The 18,703-nt window shown below is 37.7% G+C and overlaps 1 protein-coding gene across 5 annotated transcripts in view; it reads left to right on the forward strand.

The window, feature by feature from the left end:
- The window catches only part of LOC127935139 (neurabin-1), a 43,995-nt gene that overhangs the window by 3,984 nt on the left and 21,308 nt on the right, over nt 1-18,703 (forward strand). For 4 of the 5 annotated variants that reach the window (XM_052532742.1, XM_052532744.1, XM_052532745.1 and 1 more), the window contains exons 2-5: nt 3,425-4,806; nt 14,654-14,786; nt 15,231-15,351; nt 17,370-17,474. In XM_052532742.1, coding sequence (XP_052388702.1) covers nt 3,514-4,806; nt 14,654-14,786; nt 15,231-15,351; nt 17,370-17,474 — 1,652 coding nt within the window. In that variant the 5' untranslated portion in view covers nt 3,425-3,513. Of the gene's footprint in view, nt 1-21; nt 279-3,424; nt 4,807-14,653; nt 14,787-15,230; nt 15,352-17,369; nt 17,475-18,703 lie in introns of those variants that run through there. The other variant, XM_052532743.1, reaches the window with a different exon arrangement.

Genomic DNA, 18,703 nt, shown 5'->3' on the forward strand with positions numbered 1-18,703 from the left:
CAACAGCCCTACTAAGGGAATGGCGGCATCACCCCTCGCCTGCAATGGCGTTGTCTAGCTGCGCGCTCGTGTATATGTGTGTGTGTATATGTGTGTGTAATGTCATATTGTGTCAGTTGTCCGGTGAAGTCCAGCATGGCAGTTTGATGCTGATAGATGCTGATAGCGGAGCTGAATTTAAATGTTGTTCAATGTAATTCCCCTTTGGTCAATGATTTAAAGCTAGTACACATTTATTCCTGGCATAACTGACATTGCATCTGAAGGCGTAACGTTAGGTAAGTGACTCTATTGTTTTGGAGCAACAAGGGGAGTTAAGCAATACTTGTGCCACTTCTGTTTCGTGTTTTTATGCGATGTTCTGCTAGCTGTGGCTAAATCAACTCGCTTGAATGAGCTAGGTCTGTAATTTTGGAGTGTTTATGGATCTGGGTTTGTAGGATGGAGCTGTCAGTGATGCAGGCGATGTGATGTGATGCGCGCAAGGGTTGGTTGTTCATCATCTTTGAATAGCGCAATGGTCGCACTTTTGCTAAATGCATATTTACATTTGTCACATTTATTTGTGTTATGCATGTTGTGAGCGTTAAGTTATCTAACCAACAACAACTATTTACAGTACATCATGTAGGTTGCGCGCACAGTTATATGTTGTCCTTGTTTTGGTCTGAAATGTGCACATGCCTTTCCGTGCTCTTATAGATGTAAAATATGAATTAATGAGATGTGGGGTGGATTGTAAACCCATCCTGGCAGACTGCAGCGGCTGTCTGCGGTTAACACGTTGGGCGATGAAAGGCAAATCGAGATCTGCGTCGAAAACACTTGGGTGCATAAACATCATCGCGCTTAAAAAATGAAAGCTCCGTCGGCCCTTATGGCAAAGTGATGAACACGCATTATGATCAAGAACCAGGGCGGTGGACTCTAGAGCCAGTGCAAAGGCATCTTCCAGCATCCGAGCCCCTTTTCGAGGTGTTGTTGTTTACAAACTGATATGCAGAGTTGTTTTAGAGATGTTGGTTTTGTCTGCCCTGCTGTTGTACAGTAGGCTATTGTAGCAACGAATTTGGGGAAGTGACTCTATTAAGCCAACCCAAATCTAAGTTTCACATGTTTTTGTGTAGATATGTGAGCAGTCTCATCAGAGATTAATGTCTCTAATGTCACTAACAAAATGTATCTGCTTTATTTAATTGCAAAATTTAGAGTATGCTTATAAGGTGCATGCCCAACTACCAAATAAGCCCACTATACATTTCCAATGTAAATGTTTCACATCATATTAGACACTTCGATTTAGATACATTTCTGATTAGTCAGAGTGACTAATTAAAGAACTGCTGTTCAAACTGGAGGATCTGAACATCCATTCAACAATATCCAGACATTCTCAGGCTGGATGTTACTTTAATCATACCATGGTACTTTACTTATCTTAAAGTCAGCCAATTTCTCTGGCACACTCCTTTCTCTGGTTGAGCATGTATTTGGGTTTTTGAGCTTTCCGACTCAGGTCATCATTTTATCAACTTCATATTTCTCTGCCAATACTGCAGCTTATTGTGAGACTTATTTTTAGGCTCTGTAGTCCCTAATGTTTTGTTTCTCAGTGTGTCTCCACAATAAAATCTAAGTGGGTAAAGTTCTTGAATTAAAATGATGTGTTCTAAGCACAGTGTTTTCAGTTAATGCTTTTTATAAGAAGTACTGTACTGTAGGTTCTTGTCTTAGTGAGTTTATTAAGAACAATATGGGTCAATGCAGTCATTTCTAATAATCCGACTTGACAAAAAAAGGTTTATATTTCTTTGATTATACTCACAGACAGATCATTAGGTATTTTTTTGGTTTAAGAAGCTTCTATATGTATAATTTTGTGTTTATTCTGAAGTATCATGTGAAACAGAAGACTCGAGTAATGACTGCTGAAAATTCAGCTTTGCCATCACAGAAATAAATTACATTTTAAAATATATTTAAACAGTAAACTTTGTTTTTAAATTGTAATATTATTTCACATTACTGTTTTTTTTTTACTGTATTTTTGATCAAATAAATGCAGACTTGAATGAATATGACTACTTTCAAAAGCATTAAAAAACTTACCAGCCCCAAACTTTTGAATAACAGTTTATATACTGCTTGCATATAGTATAACAACAACTAGGCCTGTATGGCACTTATTGTTCAAACATATGCACCCTTCAGAAGCTTGCGTTCTGCAAGGGAACAACACCTTGTGGTGCTTGTGGTTCAAAATCACTCTCACAAACCTTTTCCTGGACTTCGCCCAGCTGGTGGAATGACCTCCCAATCTCAATTCGAACAGCCGAGTCTTCACTCATTTTCAAAAAACATCTAAAGACACTTGACCAACTAATACTAGCACTTACCTTTTCTTGTCTATCTTATTCTTGGGAGAAAAAAAAAACCTTAGCTACGGGTTCTGTGCTAGACTGACTGAGACTTGTCGAGATAAAATGATTATTCCACCCCCTTTTTATAGAGTTGCAATTTTGTTGCTCCATAAAAGCCAAATTTCCTGTGCAAATCAGTAAAATCATGTAACGTGACTTTGCAAAATGGGATTTTTTTTGGGCTTGATTTATCGAAGTGTATTGATTATTTTAAAAGCTTAAAAGAGAAGTGTAAAAGGTGCGTACCTAAACGGTCAAATACATGCAAAAAAGTGTCAAAATGTCTTGCATGGTGATTATTCATATATACCTTCGTCAGTCATGTAATAAATGAACATAAAGAGTTAAGAATGAAAATCCGCGTGTAACAGTAATTTGGATCCAAGCGGCTCTTAAAGTAACAACGGGCTATGTTTTATTTTATGTTTGATTATTCATTTTTGTAGGCTGTACCACGCTACATGAACCTTTTCAGATAAACTGCAATAAATACAAAACTAGAGCCAAACTAAAACGTAAATGAGACATCAATAATAAATAGTTAAGTGAATAATGAAATAATAATACTGCTTGAGACTATGCATAAAAAAACATCATATCACAGTTTGTTTCATTTGTATCTTTTTATTATATTGTATTTGTCCTTTACTTTTTAATTATGGAGAGTTTAATTATTTTCAAGAATTTTGATGACTTTTTATTTGTTTGTTTGAAATTCTGTTGTTTGTTTGAAAAAAATGTCATAGCAACCTTATTTACAGGATCTTTAAATAAATCACTCAAAACAGTTTTGGTCATATGGCCCCTTCATAATCGTGTTAAATAATCGTGATTACAATATTTACCAAAATAATCGTGATTATGAGTTTTGCCATAATCGCGCAGCCCTAGGTCACAATGACAGGTTTCCACTTTGTACAGTGTATAATTGTCTGCTGTGCACACGTAATTGTGTAATTTGTAAACCAACAAGCTACTCATTACATTTTTGTAAATGTTTTCAGGAATCCCCAACAAAATGTGATTGCACCCAACAAACAACCTGAAGGAATGTTACTGAATATTTGAGAAGACCTCCATTGTCGAGGCTAAGATGTTGAAGACAGAGGCCTCGGCAGAGAGGAATACCCTGAGGAGCGCCTCCCCACACCGGAATGCCTACAGGACGGAGTTCCAGGCTTTAAAGAAGGCGTTTGACCAACCGAGACAGGATGGAGACCCCAAACTCAAGGACACGGAGGGGGTCAGGCAGCCTCGAGGGCGGCAATACGGGGCCCATGTTAGTCGCATCAAGAACATGTTTATGCAGATGGGGACTGAAAACACTGGGTCTAACAGACGATCGAGGGAGGAGACCTCCCCGCAGAAACTCAACAAGCCAACAAACTTTGTCAACAGGGTGGATGGGTCAGTGGTCATATTCCAGCATGGCAATGGAGAGCGGACTTCCAGTGGCCAGCATAACTCAAAGTTTTCCGAAACAAGGAAACTCTTTGAGCAGAGCTCCAGAGATGCTTCACAGTCGCCCGTGTACTCTTACGGCCGGGACAAGAGGGGTTCTCACGAGCATTTGGATGACTGGCGGGGGGCGCGTTCAAACCGAGGCAGTACAGACTCTTTAGATAGTCTTTGCTCCAGGACAGAAGCTTCATCTCCCACTGTGAGTCAGCTGAGTGCTGTGTTCGAAAATATAGACCAACAGGGCTCCAGTGCTACTTTCCGAAAAGGCCATGGAGGTGGAAGAGGACTGTACTCCCCAGATGGCTTACAGAGACAGGGGGAGGCCAGCGAGGATGACACCAGCGCACGACAGTCTCCATCACATGGTTTTATCAGGAAGCGAGTGGGTAGCAAGCACAATCTGCCGATTTCATCATCTTCAGAAGATCTTCTCAGTCCTAGTCCTCTGTCGGAGGCCATGGACCAGGTGAAAACTGATGAGAAGAAGCCCCAGGAAAATTCTGAGGTGGTTGATGGATCCAGTGAACCCAAACCAAAAGATGAGGTCAACTCAAACAACGCTGTAGATGGTTCTTCAGCTGCATCTCAAGTCAATGACGCTGCAGGAAATTCACATGAGTCTGCAGCTACCAAGGTCCATGAGGACACAGACGGTCATGTTAAAGAGGAGTCTAGCAGGATTACCAAGGATCAAACTGAAGAACCCAATGAGGAATATTGTAGCAGTGAGAGAGTTATTTTCAATGCTGATGGAGATGCTTGCTACCAGGGCTGGGGGGAGAGCTGCACCGAGGATGACCTATATGATGAGGATCTTTCTTATGACCCAGGATCAGAGATTACAGAGATTCCTGGCCTTCCAGAGGAGGCCAAGGAGGAAATTCCACAAAAACGGAAAATTCAGTTCAGCTGTGCTCCCATAAAAGTAAGTTTATTGCTGGTCTTTAACCATATTAAAGGGTCAGTTATGTGTCAAATGTTTTTTTCTCTGGTGATGTATGGTGCACTTCTCCAATTCTTTTTTTCTGTTTAAACCCTGCCTCATATTCAGATCTGCTTCCATCCAATCAACAGTCAATGGATAGAACCAATTTCTACCTTACACAAAACAGAAGAAATTATATTTCACTGCTTCCATTCCATGTTATTTAATTATTATCTAAATATTATTTATTTATCTTTTTCATTGGCTTTTATTTTTAAAATGTGCAATAGTTATTTTCATTAGTTTTTGTTTTTTAAATATTTATATTTGGCAGTTTTTTTTCTTGTAATTTTTGTACTTCAGTTTAAAAATCAAACAATTTAAATGGTTTGTAATAATTTAGTTAACAACATAGCTTTTGTTCCACTGCGATAGTATTATTCAGAAATACATTTCATAAATGTACTGACTTAACATTTCATACATTTCCTGTTTTTTACATTCTTTTTGCCTTGAAAAATATGTTAAAAGATTTTTAATTACTGATTAACGCATACTCACTCAATAGCAATCATTTTTCAAAACAATATAAAACTCACATGGATGCAAAGAGTGCATTGGTATTTTACAGAAAAATATTTTTTTCTTCTTCTTCTCTTATTCTTCTCTTATTGGCCCTAGTTTATAGTATTTTTTCTAAATCTAGGTTTGCGTTCAATTACCTTAAACAGACTTGCTTAGAGATCACCTGCATGTTGTTACTGAGTTCCTGTTGTTCAGCTTGTCTGAATGAATAGTGATACTTTAATCTATAGAGGTCATTGATGCCCTTTTTCTATTGATTTTCTCCAAATCTAGTAAGAGAAATTCTCTTTTTTTTGCCTACCTATGTTAGTGCTATTTAGATAATGAGCAGACAGAACCATAAACTGACACCCATAGGCTCACTCATGCCTGCAGGGAGATGAACACATATACAGTAGTTTCTGTCCTCACATGCCTCGCTGGCTCTCCTTGTAACTTTTCACACCACCCCTGTCCCCATGTTTGTCAATCCACGCTCCTCTAGACTATGATCAAGTCACGCTCCCATGAGAACATGATTAACCGCTGTGTTCGCAACTTTTATCCAAGGGGAAGCATGAAGGTAATTACAGTCTGTCTATCGATGTCTTGTGTTTGGAAAGAGGCTACAGAATCACATTGTGAGGGGATTTTTATGATGTTAACTTCGCAGAAATGCATTTTACAGTCAATTAGAGTTCAGATAAATTCACTTAGCCAGCATCTTTGATTTGGCCATATAATAGCACAGCTTTGGACTACAATTGTTGTCATCGATTTTTTAAGATATCATGAAAATGGTGAATGGTTTGAGCTGCTGGAAATGTGTTTACATTTCTGGCTATTAACTCCAATCGGAAGCTGGATGGAGATGTGGGAAATGCTTGAAAACAAACATCCCATAGTTGGATCAGTCCCATTAATACCCTTAAGCAGTGCTGGATCGGTTCCTTTCCTTCTCTCAATGGGTAAACGTGATGTTTGCTTACTAGTCTCCCTCACACAAGCTCAATTTCATCGAGCGGTCCGGTTGTGTGCCAGTATAAACTGAATTATAAGGTCTGTTTGTACACGTTTTTGCTCTTGAAGAATTGTATTCTTAGGGTCCCTTAATCAGATCACATCCCAATGCTACTCTCTATTTGAAATCTTGGATCTGGCTGCTAATTATAAACATGAAATATAGGTCTTCACAGCTGCCGAATGACAAAAGTGTGATGGTGCATTCGAACATATGATTCGAAACTTGCACTCAGATCAGTCTGGTAATACAGAAGTGTCCTTTAGTTGTGTTCTTTCATAAATATTCATGAGCTAAATATTATTAAATAAAGCATATAGTACTGAAACAGGTGGAGCAACCAGAAATTGCCTGCCTTTTGTAAAATGTCATTGTGCCGACTGTGTTAACTGTGAACTCGACTGAACTGCCCTGGTCATTAACTTGGAAAAGAAAGACTTTTTCATGAGTCAGGGAATTTTGAACCCAGGCCACATGGTTTTTCTGCCAACACGGAGGAAATAACAGTCTGTGGTCTGTGTTCGGACTTGAGTAAGTGACTGATTTTTGGTAAAACGTTTTCCATTCACCAGATTAGACTAGCTGTCAGTCATTAATCATTCTGAACATTTCTCTCTGGCTCATCATATTCCTTAGTTGTTTATTAAGTGGGTCGTTTCCATATTAAAGTGTTTCAATCTGTAATTAATGTAGAGTTGCTATAAGAGGCTCTTGTGCGAGCAGCTCTAGTGGCTGTGTGAAATAGCAACACTTTCAAAAGCCCTTCCTTCAATTTACTCTGACGATTGCTGGTTCATCAGTTTCAAAATGATCACATCATAATTTTCTGATTCAACTTTTTCAATTTCATGCAATAAAATTAGGTTTGTATTATCATCTGCATGTTTACATTGTGCTTGCCAAATGGAGACATCGGTCTGTTTACATGGGGTTTATAACCTAAATTCAGGTAAAACAGTGCAAAAAAAAAAAAATCATGCTTATTTGGCATAGTAAAATGAATAGTGGTCTTTTCAAGTCTGTGCACCTGTGGACAAGTTGCATAACATCCTTACATCCTATAGACCTTTTTCAGTGCCTTATAAATTTGACAGACGTGAAAACAAGGTGAAATTTCTGACGAATGTACAATATAACTTTCTTGTCATTGCAAAGAAATGGGGATTCGAAGCTTTCAAACTGTAAAAAGGATGTGAAAGTGTCATATAAATAGCATAAAAGTAGTATATTGTGGGATTTTTTTGAAGTCGTATAATATATTTGGGTGAGAAATTTGAAAATGCAACTTGAAATTTACACTGAAAAAAGAATGTCATAAAGGTTTGAAATGACATAAGGGTGAGTAAATGATGAAAGAATTACCATTTTGGAGTGAACTAAGCCTTTTGGGACATTTCTTTCTCTAATAAATAAATAAATTTGATCACCACATGAAGTCCAATATAAAAATCAGGATCTAAAAGCAAAAACATCCACTGACCCAGCTGACTTGTGGATTTATTCCAGTTTTGTAACCACTTGAGGCAATGGAGTTTCATTGACCTGACTTAATGTCCATACCCTTTTAGACTAGCTCTGATAATGAGGACATTGCATCCTGTATCCGAGTCCTCTACCTGTCCTTTTATGTAGATGGATGTATGTTGCACGAATCACTCTTATAGCAGCTTTTCACCCATCATGTTACGAAGGCATGTTCCTTACCATTGCAAAACAAGAAATGAAACAAAACGAGAGAGAAAGATGTTGCATTATCATGTAAAAGTGTAAAACTCATGTCTAATGTTTATGTTATTTGTTGTCACAAAATTCAGCAACTGTAGATTTTGAACCTGATTTACTTGTGTGATTATGCAGTTTAGTAATTTCTGTTTAAAAGATCGTTTTATAATATTAGAATTTAATGAGAGCAAAGTAAGCATATACCGTCAGATGACACATCAAACACATGCCTGATGCTTTTACAGTCAATTCTAGTGTTTGTTTAGCTGTACCCTTTGTTACACCCATCCTGTCATCATCCACCTACATAAAAACTGCACTTTCAGGCTGCATGAAATATGACATTAGCTCTGCTAATCTCAGCCTCTTGTTATGGCATATTTATTCCTTCTTGATTCTCTAATGGATTTAAATGGATGCGAAAGACTGGGCAGGAGTTGAATGACTGCTAAAAATTATTAAATGATTATACACTCCATTCTGTGCTCAGATGCACATATATAGACCACACAGAATCAATCCAGCCTTTTACTATATCACCTCAGTTCTGTAATTCAGTTAAAAGGGTGGATGGATGTAGTCTAGTTATTAGCCATATCTTAGGGTTATATTAAATATATATAAACATACTTTCAGAAACGTAGATAAGGAAACCTTTTAGTTGAGTGAGCCGAGCAGAGGCTGTATTATTCAGTTTCATTTTATTTGGAGGATCCAAGGTATTTTTGACATAGTAACCCTGACTGGAGTAGATTAAGGAGGGTTTATGCAAATGGTAAAAGGCTATATAAACCTTGTACTGTAGATAAAGATGTCTCAGTTGGTGATACCATGATGACTTAGGTGGTTTTTAATCATCCAATAAGCACAGTTTTATATTTTTGTCTGTAAAAATGTTTTGTCCATTACTTTTGTAGACATGTCTACATTTTGGTTTGTTTACATGAGTTATCAGTTACATGATAAGTGGGAAACACATTTGTTGAATTTGTTTTGCAGGAAACAAACTTGCTTTCATGAGATATCAATGTACAGTGGGTGCACTTCAGGTTCAGAAAAAAAATGTCAATCAAGCAATCGTCTTGTTCTTATGACAGCAATTTTGAAGCTGTAGTCACTTGCAAAGATCTGTCTCGAAATGCATGAATGCTGTGGGTTTTTTTGTTTGCTCGTTTCTCTGACATCTGATCCCTTCTGGAGATGAATTTTTAATGACTGTGGAAACAGAAGACAGGCCTGTGGTTCCAGCTGTCTGTGTCAGGCGCTATTTCTCCACAGCTCTCCCTCCGCCCCCCATCACAGGCCATCACTGAAGCTATCAGAGAGTGTAGTTTCTGCTTTTTTCCATGCTGGAAACAAGGAGGTGTTCAATGCTGACACAGTGTCCTGTATTGTTGTGAGACAGTCAGGACAAATGTGGTCGCTGTTTGTTCACCTAGTTGTGTAGAGTGCCTTTTATTTTTTTTACTATTTTTATACTTATTTTTTAAATGATTTACAAGAATGTATTTAATGCAAGCAAATACTGTAAATGTATTATGCATATATATATTCTGGTTGATTTCTTAATATATTATAGTCTCTCTCTCTAGACAAAAAAAAATCTGCAATATATTACTTATATACTGTAATATGTTTCATATATATTATTATATTTTTTATTTATCTATTTATTTATTGTTTTAACACAATCTTATTTTTATTATATTTTGGTGGACCTGTATTTTTTTTTCTTCAGTTTAATAACTATGAGTTAGTACAGTTTTAATATGAAGTAAAGATGAATACAGATTTTAAAGCATTATTAAATGCATATGTATAAAACACGCATGTTTAGTTTAGGCTAATAGCTGGAACTAGCTTGCATGAACTCTTGCCTGTAAATGCAACCCTCTCTCCCACACATGTGGTCAGTTGATCAATTATGTATTCATCAGACCATGTTACTGATCATGTGAGGAGACTCAGCCAACACATGAGAATGAAGCATAAAGTAAGCAATTGTTTGTCTTGTTTAGTTCCTTATGCTAGTAGCTCCCCCTCACTGCACTAGCATGCTACATGTTGGCGGGTGGTGAGACCCTCAGAGGTATTTCCACAAACACAGGATTAAAAAGAGGGAAAAGTTACATTCCAGGCCAGATAAACAAAAAAAAAAAAGTCAAGAGGATGAACATATTAACGTAAATTTTGAAGGAGCTGTGTTCTTGACAAAGAGCAAGAGGCTAATTATAGAGTTATATCACCTGACTCATCTGTTCACGTGGAGTGCGGTGGTGTTCTGATATAATATTTTTTTTAAATCAAATGGAAATTCCAGTCCCAGTCACATGTTCTTGGATAAATAAACATTACTTACACTACCAGAGGGTAGTGTACACAATGTAATTAATATTCTATTAATTAAAGCCAAGTATACATTTTGTTAGTGTTTTTAAGCATTTTTCATTTATTCCAAAATAATAATTAAAGGAAGTAACAATTTAAACAATAGATTTTATTTGTGAACTTATATTCAGCTATTCTTTTTAAGAGTTAACTTTTAACTATTGAATTATTCGGTTCATCAGTCATCGAAGCTCAATAAATACTGGTCACAGACACAGATGTTTAATTAAAATTTCCCCAAACTGATTACTCACTAAAAACTCCCAGAGATCATGCCATTTCAAGTCTTATTTTGACGTAACAAAGTGATTACATCTAAGTTGTTTACTTTCTTTTTAAAATGATCTTCCCATTAAAGCTATTATATTGTTCATTTAGGCGGATTCGTGAACATGAAACGAGCATGAACAGAAAAGGCGGTATTTATCGCATGAGCCAATCACAGTCGAACAGTTCTATCCAATCATGTCACGATGGAGGCATTGTCTCAACTCCCGTGATTTCCCCCCATTCATCCTCAGTTACCCCCCCACCTAACTCACCGCATGCTTAAGGAGGTCTGTTAAAAGTCAATGGGCTCAGGGGAGACGAGAGAGACGCGGACACCTGCTGTATCTTTAACTGCTGGTGTCACAATGTTTCTTTAGAAAAACAAGTGATAACAAAGTTGAATTTTCAGCAGCCATTCCTCAAACATTTCTTTTTATTAATATTATAATATTACTGTGGAAACCATATGATTATTTTCTTCACTTTTGAATGCATCTATGTTGAATAAAAGCATTAACTTCTTTAAAAACAAAAACATAATACTGAGAGTGTGAAAAGTGAATTTTTCCACAGGCTCACAAGTCCCTGTAGTTGACTACATTTGACTTACATTTAACATTTAACATTTAACGTGTGTGTGTGTGTGTGTGTGTGTGTGGTGTCACTTGGAGCGCTGGCCTCCCTGCTTGACTGTAGGGCCATTAAATACGATCAGTAGTAGTCAGCCACGCAGGGCCATTGCCAGTCTATGATACAAATGCAGACAAACACTTTCAGTTGATTGTTCTGCAACATCCCTTCCTGTTTCCCCTCGGACTGTTCCCCACAAGGATTGCAGTTACCCACGATGCAGTTGGAGGCGTGCTGGCGTAGTATGCTGCATTAGATGCATACCGATGAGCCAAGGCTGCTTCGCTACAAGTGCAGTGACACAAAAACAGATGAGAGACGAGAGGGATAATGAAGTAATGAGCGGGAGGAAGTGAGTGGGAGTCGAGGGATGGATGATGGGCCTGGCTCGGTTTCACTCACCCCTGCAGTTCTGTAGAACTTCGCAGAGAAAAATGAGAAGCTCTCAGAGCCTTTGATGGGATCTCACAACATGCAATAAAAACTTAAAGTGCTCTCCGAACAGCAAAATGCTTATACAAGCTTACATCTCTTGGCTATTATACAAGGCAGCAGTTGGAGCCAAAGATCTTGCAGGCTGCTGGGTTTTAAATATAAGACTGCAGTATGCCAGAGTGTATGAGCAATAGATAGAGGATAAGTGAGAGCTGATCTACTGTATGATGAGAAGACAAAAGAGATGCACTGTGTTTGTTTGAAGGCAGCTAACAGGTGTATTGATCTAAATGGTAAAATGACAGGAGATGGACAGAGGTGAGGCTGATGATAGAGAAGTGGGTTGAGTGGGATGAATCATTGTTACTAGTTGGGAGAAAATGAACAAAGATGATCACAAAAAGTATTGCTGTTAGTCGGACCGAAGCCAAGAAAAGATTCAGCAACTACCGGGGTACCTAGAGACGTAAATTGATCATTTTTAATTATTTGTTTCAGTTGAATCACTTAACAATTACGAAATATAAAAAAATTATTTTGTGTAACCCATTCTTAAAATCTCAAATGGTAAATTTCTGTATTGAATTACGCTTCAAGGCCAATGTTTATGCACTTTTGGTGCCTGGTGACAAACATTTTTGTCTTCATATTATATATGAATAAGACCATTAAAATATTAAACCATGTAATTATATTAAAGCAAAACAAAGTGTCTTAGACAGCTACTGTATATGTGTCTATAATGAATACAAAAGAAGATGTGAATTACTACAGTATATTCTCCCATGGCATGTCAGACCTGACAAACTTTGTCTGTTCGGTAGAGCCCCTCGTGGTTGTCATATCTGGCAGATTCACAAAAGACAGTAGGCTGCTTTTTAGCCAGCTGTGGAGTGTGGACTGTCAACACGGTGATAGTTGGTTGAGCTCAGGAGAATAAGGTGTAAGGGAAGATCTGCAACAGATATGCTGAATATAGAGATGGATGTTTCTAGAAGTGTCTTTACTTTCAGTTTAGACCTCTACTCAAGGGAATGCTTCTGTATACGTGTATGCCCTCCTGCCATCTTTGAGTCTTTAAATGTGTCAGGGAAGACTTAAGGCTAAACATGTTAACAGCCTTACTTCCCAGCCCTTTCTGCCAATATGACTTTCATCAAATCCATTGAAGAACTGTAGACAATGGGCCCATTACACTTCAGCTAATCATTCGGTCAGCAATGTGACTTCCCAGTAATGCATAGCTGTTGATCAGTTTACATTTCTGATGTTGTATTATGCCCTAGAGATCATGCTTGCTTTTGTCCTAGTGCTTGGATACCCTACGCTCTGGTTATTGGAGTGCTTTTAGGATCTGGATTCATTGGTGTAGGCTTGTAATTAGCATAAAACTTCAGATTTGAGTCTAATTGGTTTCTTCACAGATGAGATAGCATTGATTCTGCTATGATCAGTCATGGTTTATTTGGAAGCTGATGGTTCTCATGGAGGCAGCTGGACACACTGACAGCTGCCTGCTGGTGAATCCAGCATGTTTATTTGCTTAGTGGTAGAGCACTAGTGTGGGTTCGATTTTTTAAATTATTATTTAGAATATTTATTTTAATTATTTTAGAATTTGTATCAAATAGCTTATTTATAAATTATTTTATTTATTTATATAGATCCCGGTTTGGTCATTTTTTTTTTTTTTTTAAAGAAATGAATAGTCTACTTTTATTAAATAAGGATGCATTAAATTGATCAACAGCACAGTCTCACTCCCATCTCGTCATATATTGATGCTTGGTCAGGACACTTTGATGTCGCTTTTTGACACACAACGTACCCCTTTAGCATAATTTTTCTACATGCAGGGTCCTCCATTGCTTTAAATAAGAAACCCTTAAAAGGCTTATCATCATTATTAATTTATATTTTGGGCAATAATACTGCCATTATTGAATATATGTTGGGGTGTGATTTTTCAATGTAAACAGTCACAACAGTTTTATTTCTATTACACTATTTAGACATTTATGAGCAGTTAACCCAACTCCTGCCCTTAAACCTACCATTTGTCAATAAAACACAATAACAGGCAGATAGATACCACACAAACGTCTTAATTTATCCAAAAATATTAATATTCCAAGTCTTTTGAGGCAAAACAACTGATTTGTGAGAGGAATAGATGCGATCACCGTCTCAGTCCGCCATGAAATGTGTCCTGTGTGCTGTCTCTGTGTACGAATTTAAAAAATGCCTCCAGAAGAAGCCTTTCGTCAGCCATTGGATCTTTTGTGTCTTATGACCGATTGCGTCTTGCTGATGTGAAACTGTCAGGGAAACTGATTATGTGATACCATGAAGCCCCAACTTATCCAATGAACACTTTTTATAAGGAAACAGATAAGGGGGAGACAGGGAAGTGTAGCATTGGCATGGGGCCGATGTTTGTCCAAGAACCTGCTTAGGGGTCGGGTCGCAGTTGTGCGTGACTGTCCTTTCACACCACGGTGCACAGGAACATCACTTACACTGAGGAGATGACAAATGAGAGCTTGTGTTTCAGATGATAAGCAGATATGAAGTCACTCTGATGCAACAAGAGACATTGCCTCACCATCACACTATATAAAGAGAGATAGAGTACGTTATCAGTGGAGTTGTGCTTATACAGTTTATAAGGAACTAAATCCTTCCTGTGGACTAATAATCTTTCTGTGTTTTAGAAGAAACTCTACTGACTCTCTACCCCTGCATGTTTCATACTCCATCTTTTGTAACAGTGACCTTAGAATTGTGACATTGGCCTTGGCTTTTTCTCACTGCCAGGTGTTCAAAACCTACTCCAATGAAGATTATGACAGGAGAAATGAAGAGGTGGACCCGGTGGCATCCTCGGCGGAGTATGAGCTGGAGAAACGGGTGGAGAAGCTGGAACTTCTCCCTGTAGAACTAGAAAAAGGTGACTAGCAGGACGGCAGTGTCATGTTAAACATTAGGGATAGTTATTGTAAGTGAGAGTAGGTCTAGTCGTCACACTTTTGACTCCAGAAAATACATTTCAGTTAGTATTCACTCTTATAGTTTTAACCTTATAGCTGTTGAGATACATTATAGCCCTGTGACAACTAGCCTTTGTCTTCTCTATAAGCTTTCTCAAAAAAAACAAACAAAAAAAACACCCATAAAACAGGATAGATACAAATAGGTTTTCAGGGAAATATTCTGCATTTATTGGCATATTTTGTGAGTGAATCAGTCAATCAATAAGCCTTGCATATTGATCAGTTAGATTAAACATGCATCCATCCAACAAACATCCAATGATTTATGGAATTGACATTCTTTCCATTTGCTCACCACTAATATTTTTCCTTTTATTGATATGTTCATCTGTGGGTGTCAGATGAGGACGGCCTGGGCATCAGTATTATAGGAATGGGGGTTGGCGCTGATGCAGGTCTGGAGAAGCTGGGCATCTTCGTCAAGACTGTCATAGAGGGTGGAGCAGCAGAGAGAGATGGAAGGTAAACTAAACAGTTAATGGACGTATATTTTGGTATTATATGACCCTACTTTCTGCAAATGGATATGAGTATTTTCCATGTAGAAAGAAAAACGCCACTTGTTAAATAAAAGTACAAAATAATAGGTTTCTTGTCCTTGCTCTGTTCAGCTGCACCCAGAGTGACGGAAGCCCTGAGAGTCCGTCATGAGATTTGCACATTAAATGGCTGTGTCACTTCACTAAATTAAGTCAAAGCTTTTGGGCTTTATCACTGATTGTAGTTCAGGAGCCTGACAGTTCTGAAGAGAGGGTAGGGATGGGAATGAAAGCAGCCCATTTCACATCTGACCAAATGTTCTAGTCTAGAAATTTTAGTAAATGTTTTTTGGAGAAAATGCTTTTACTAGATCACTAGCGAAAATATTCATTAAATTAGAAAAGTTTTTTGTATTATTAAAATTATATTAGCAGCATAAAAATTTGTGTGTAAAGTTAATAAATGTCTTAACATTTGTTTCATCTCCCTTTAGTTTTAATGGCAGCAGCAATCACCAAATCTGACATGACTCTACAAGTTTATGTAAAACCTGCCGATCATGTTTTCCGGCAAGATTTGAAATGATCATCTTGAAGGGCATCTTGAACTTAAGTTGAACATCTGTACAAAGATTCACATGATCAGTGTCACAAATTTACCTATCAGTGATCTAGAAAACGTGCAGAATCTGAAGTATTTCTTATTAATTTTACATTATAATGTTTTTTTTAAAGATTATTTTGATATTCAAATTATTTAAGTTTATTTCCAAGTTTGAGACTCTGAATCCCAGTCTTTCAGTGTAGTCTCAGCTTTTCGCTGAGTGACATCAAACACTGCTGAAATCTTGAGAAATTTGTACTTGTTTCAAGATTACCAAGCATGCTTTGCAGTCAGGTTTCAAAAGGACCATTCAATAGCCAGGATGTAATTTCCTCCACCATTAATGTCATAGCTGTTTCTGAGCTAAGTGTGACAATGTAGGATTCGACAGTGACATTGAAATCTTTGCGCTGGAGTCCTTATTTTTTACATAGCAGAATTATAATGTTCTGCTTTCAGTGTTACTATATTGGGAACATTGCAAAATGCATGTGAAGGTCAAGCTTTGCTTAGGCCACACTCTTAAGTTGCACATTAGGATTCAATCTTGCAAGCATCCCTCAGTTTGCTTTGCCTGCATAACAGACGGGATTTGCCTGGAGCTCAATATCCAGACAGGAATCAAGGGTCAAGGCAGTTTGATCAAACACACAAAGCTCATTACAGATATCCACTGTAGCATTTTGAAAATATATATCACAAGTTGTTAAGAAGCTTACTCGTCTTTGTAATCTTTTGTGCATTAGCTGCTGAAATGAAAGAATGTGAGTGACCACCCAAGTCCAACTGAAAACATTAAAATATTGTTCATGGTTCTCAACCTTTTTTATCCTTTTCAAGTCCTATAACCTAAATTATTTGCTTAAAGTATTCGCTAGAATTTTAAGGGGTTAGTTCACCCAAAAATGTACATTTGGCTGTTTTACTCACCCCAGAGGCAAACTAGGTGTATATGAATTTTTTCTTTCCGATTGTCCTGGCTATTCCCAGCTCTATCATTGCAGTCAGCAGGTGTTGCAGTGCTTCAATGTTGACCCCTTTATACATCTTTACTAGATCTTTACAAAACTTTCATTTGCGTCAGTACTTATATGTTAATGTTTTTAAAGTCATTCACACTGAAGTTCAAACTCTAAGGGTTCACAAACTAAACCCTGTCCCAGGATATACTGTGTCCTTCATACATCAGCATATTTGATCCACTTAAAAAATTAATCATAGCAGATTGATTAGAAGGTCCCAGGCAGAACATAATTAAGCTTTTATAAAAAAAAAAATGTCATCTCAGAAATCACTGTTTGGTATTCATACAATCATTCAAACCTTTTTTGATTGCACATTGTCCTATAGTGTCACTGTAATAAGCATTACAACCTAACCACCTTCATTTTCCACAGAATTAAAGTGAATGATCAAATCGTGGAGGTTGACGGCACCAGTCTGGTGGGGGTAACTCAGAGCTTCGCTGCTTCTGTTCTGAGAAACACACAGGGAGTGGTCAGGTAAGATGTGAGATGTCTACAACCATTTTTGCTTGTTTATTATGTCTCATTAATCCCAGGTTTTCCCTGAATGCTGACCACAAGATCCTCACATCTGAATCTTCACTATAGCTCACAGGCTGCTAGAGTGACAAATGTTATTATTAGCGTATGAAATAGCATGACATGCCATCGTCTTTCCTTCCACTAAGCTTTCTTGTGAGAAAAATCACAGACTTCTTATTAGTGTATCTAAACTCCCCAACAGCTGAGAGCATGTTTTTGAAAAGAATATCAGCCAGCAGGAGTACTTCACACTGTGAGAAAACAAGACTCTTCATTAACAGTAGAGCTGCACAGCATGATGGAGCGTGACATTTTTAAACAGATGCTGTCAGTGGTGTCTTATACTTCCTCTGTAAACACCAAGAGGAAGTATAAGAGGTTTATTTAAAAGGGTTTAAGGGGGGGGGGGTGAAATGCTCCTTTTCACTCAATATCCTGTTAATCTTGAGTATAGAGTAGTACTGCATCCTTCATAACTCCAAAAAGTTTTATTATATTCATAAGAGAAAGATAGTCTGTACCGATTTTTCCCGGATGAAAACACGAGCGGCTGGAGGCGTGATGTGTGGGCGGAGCTAAAGGATCACGAGCGCCAGTAAGCTTTTGCGTTGAGAGCGTTTGGAAGCTGTGACATTACCGTGAGGAAAAAACCATCATCCAAAACAAACCATGGCTTACAGTCAGATTCAGCCGTATATTTATGATCCAGAAACAGTCTCGAGGCTGAAATTGAACAAGAGTAGTAGCAGCAACGACTACAGCAGGAAGTCTCTATGTAGTATTTATTGAAACTGTATATATTTGCTTAGCAGTTTTGGAAAATTACTAAGTTCTACTTTATGTCGGCCTATTTTTTTTATTTTTTTTATTTATTATTATTTTTTAAGGTGTACATGTGGAAAGTGCAGTTTGATGACAACATCGCATGTTGTTTACTTGATGTGCTTACGCACCGATAGTTAAGTTAACAACACAGAGATATTTGAAGCAGTTTTACTCACCGCCTGCGGTTTCAACACACGATCGTGACCCTTTTTCATTGGGACTGCATTATCCTTAAGAAATAAACGATACGCAAATCCGGCGTCAAACTGGGCCTTGTTTGTAAAACAAGCATCTTCGAAATGCAGGGAACAAACAAAAACACTTGCACAACTCCGTTGATGCTCTGTAAAAATAAACTC

This window comes from Carassius gibelio, chromosome A19, assembly GCF_023724105.1.
Source record: "Carassius gibelio isolate Cgi1373 ecotype wild population from Czech Republic chromosome A19, carGib1.2-hapl.c, whole genome shotgun sequence".
Lineage (NCBI taxonomy): Eukaryota > Metazoa > Chordata > Actinopteri > Cypriniformes > Cyprinidae > Carassius > Carassius gibelio.